Source organism: Corvus brachyrhynchos, unplaced genomic scaffold (genome assembly GCF_000691975.1).
Source record: "Corvus brachyrhynchos isolate BGI_N302 unplaced genomic scaffold, ASM69197v1 scaffold277, whole genome shotgun sequence".
NCBI classification, from domain to species: domain Eukaryota; kingdom Metazoa; phylum Chordata; class Aves; order Passeriformes; family Corvidae; genus Corvus; species Corvus brachyrhynchos.
In genome coordinates this window covers 64,875-66,940 of record NW_008239113.1, presented here as the reverse complement: position 1 = coordinate 66,940, position 2,066 = coordinate 64,875, and the positions used below count along the sequence as shown (strand labels likewise).

General features: G+C 34.8%; 1 protein-coding gene across 1 annotated transcript in view; it reads right to left on the bottom strand.

The window, feature by feature from the left end:
* Positions 1-1,171: 1,171 nt before the first annotated feature.
* LOC103619457 (mothers against decapentaplegic homolog 4) overlaps positions 1,172-2,066 on the bottom strand; it is a 17,017-nt gene continuing 16,122 nt past the window's right edge. The window contains exon 12 of the mRNA XM_008637995.2: positions 1,172-1,398. Coding sequence (XP_008636217.1) covers positions 1,187-1,398 — 212 coding nt within the window. The 3' untranslated portion in view covers positions 1,172-1,186. The remainder of the gene's footprint in view (positions 1,399-2,066) is intronic.

Below are 2,066 nucleotides of genomic sequence, written 5' to 3'. Positions count from 1 at the left end.
TTCAAGATGCAGAATTACATTATATAAGCAAACTAAATTTATAAAAATCAGGCTTTTCATAATTTTATTTATACTATTAGCTAGAGAGAAAGCATACACATTGTATCTGTCGTACAGTCAATACATTTGCAGGTTTTTTTACTATAAATTCTCTATACAAAGTCATTGCCAATTGATACGGTCATTGATGGCATAGGGCTTAAAATAACCAAGAGCTATAAAAACAAGTTTGCCATCTTGCCCTGAGTGGAAATGGTGAACAGATACAAAAACTGGGTCCTAAATATTGATGCAATATTATACATGATTTAATGGTATATGCAAGTAAAAAGTCATGCAACTTCTTTAAAATACCTGCCAAGTTTTACTTGAGTAAAATCATAGAAGTCAGTAGTAATTATGAAAATATGTTCTTGCCATTAGGCGCTTGTTATGCAATTTCAGTGGCAACTTTGCAGATTAGGTATTTCATGTTATTTGAGTGCCAGCACTGAAAGTATCCATTTCCTTTAGTGTTTTAAAACTCACCTGTCTATATAAATAAAAATCTAAGATATCTTTTTTAAAAAACTAGTGAAGGAAAAGCCACATTTCTTTTCCTTGCTATTTTTAAATCAGTGCCAACAACATAGGTCTCATCCCCTCACTTTTTGGCAGCTTCTACATTTTAATCTGGAAAAATCATAACAAGATTGTCAACAAAATAAAGAAGCCTTCTGTTAACTATTGTTCCCTAAAAGAAAAAAATCACAAATCAGCTGGAACTTTAAAGTTGCTACAAGGTAAATGTTTGTAACTAGTAGAAGGAATTTTCAGATATAAATATATATATAATATATATTCTGCATACAAAAGGCTCTTGTGAGACTTATCACCAAGATGCCATAATAGAGAAGGAAAGTTTCAAAGGGAACAAACCCAATACTATAAAGTCTCTGTAAAGCATTTACCTTTCACTTTAAGCCCTGTATTATGACAATTAAGTTCTGAAAATAACTGAAATCCAAATTCTGCATGTTTAATTTATTTCTGCTTAGAGCAAGATGGCAAACACGTTTTTAAAACCTGGTTTTAGAAGATTAAGTAGAACAAAAGTAAAATATATCTTCAGGTTATAAACAGTACTGTATTTTACAATCCATTATCCTCACAATATAATGGCCTGCAGCAGTGCAGCAGATGGATCTCAGTCTAAAGGCTGTGGGTCTGCAATAGGCATGGTATGAAGTACTTCATCTAGAAGCTGGAGGGCACGGTGTAAGTGAATTTCAATCCAGCATGGTGTCTCTTTGATGCTCTGCCTTGGGTAATCAGGTCCCCAACCTTTTACAAAACTCATCCTGAGTATGCATAAGCGTCGAAGGTCATCTACACCAATTCCAGCAGCAGCTGACAAACCTAAAAAGAAGTTTCAAGTAAGTGTTGAGACATGTTCTTTTATCATCTGTTTGTTTAGCCATTCCTGTTTGCTTGGCTTTTGCTTCACATATAATTCCCTCTCACCACAGCCAAGGCCAGTCCAAATTTCTAGATCTCTGCTATAATGAATGCAGCAATTAATTTGTGTTTCTTACAGTAAATTTTTTCTCATCATTTTGCAATCTTGGAATGGTGCTGAAATATAAAACTATAATAAAGCAGATAGGATGACACCCAATGTCTTCCATGATACAATGCATGTAAACCTTATGTAGAAGTAAAAATACACTTACTCTTGATGTTTGCCAAATGCTGCATTTTCAGCATAGGAAATCAGACTGACCACCTGCAGGAAGCTGGATTAACAAACGATACTACTTACATGTAATAAAAAGATGAATACTGCTGGCAAACTTCAAATCACCAAGTATGGCTAAGACAAAAAATTAAACACATTTCCCCAAGATGCCTCCAGCAATTTGTAGGATAGCTGGAAAGAGCCATGTGGCAACACAAGGAATACAGAAAACACTATGGCACATAAAGCAGCTGTATTGGGTTGAACCTGAGTTGATGGACAGTCTTTTAGACCAATGACGCTTCTCACAATTTACATATTTAAACCGCACGAAAAGGCGGGACTTCCC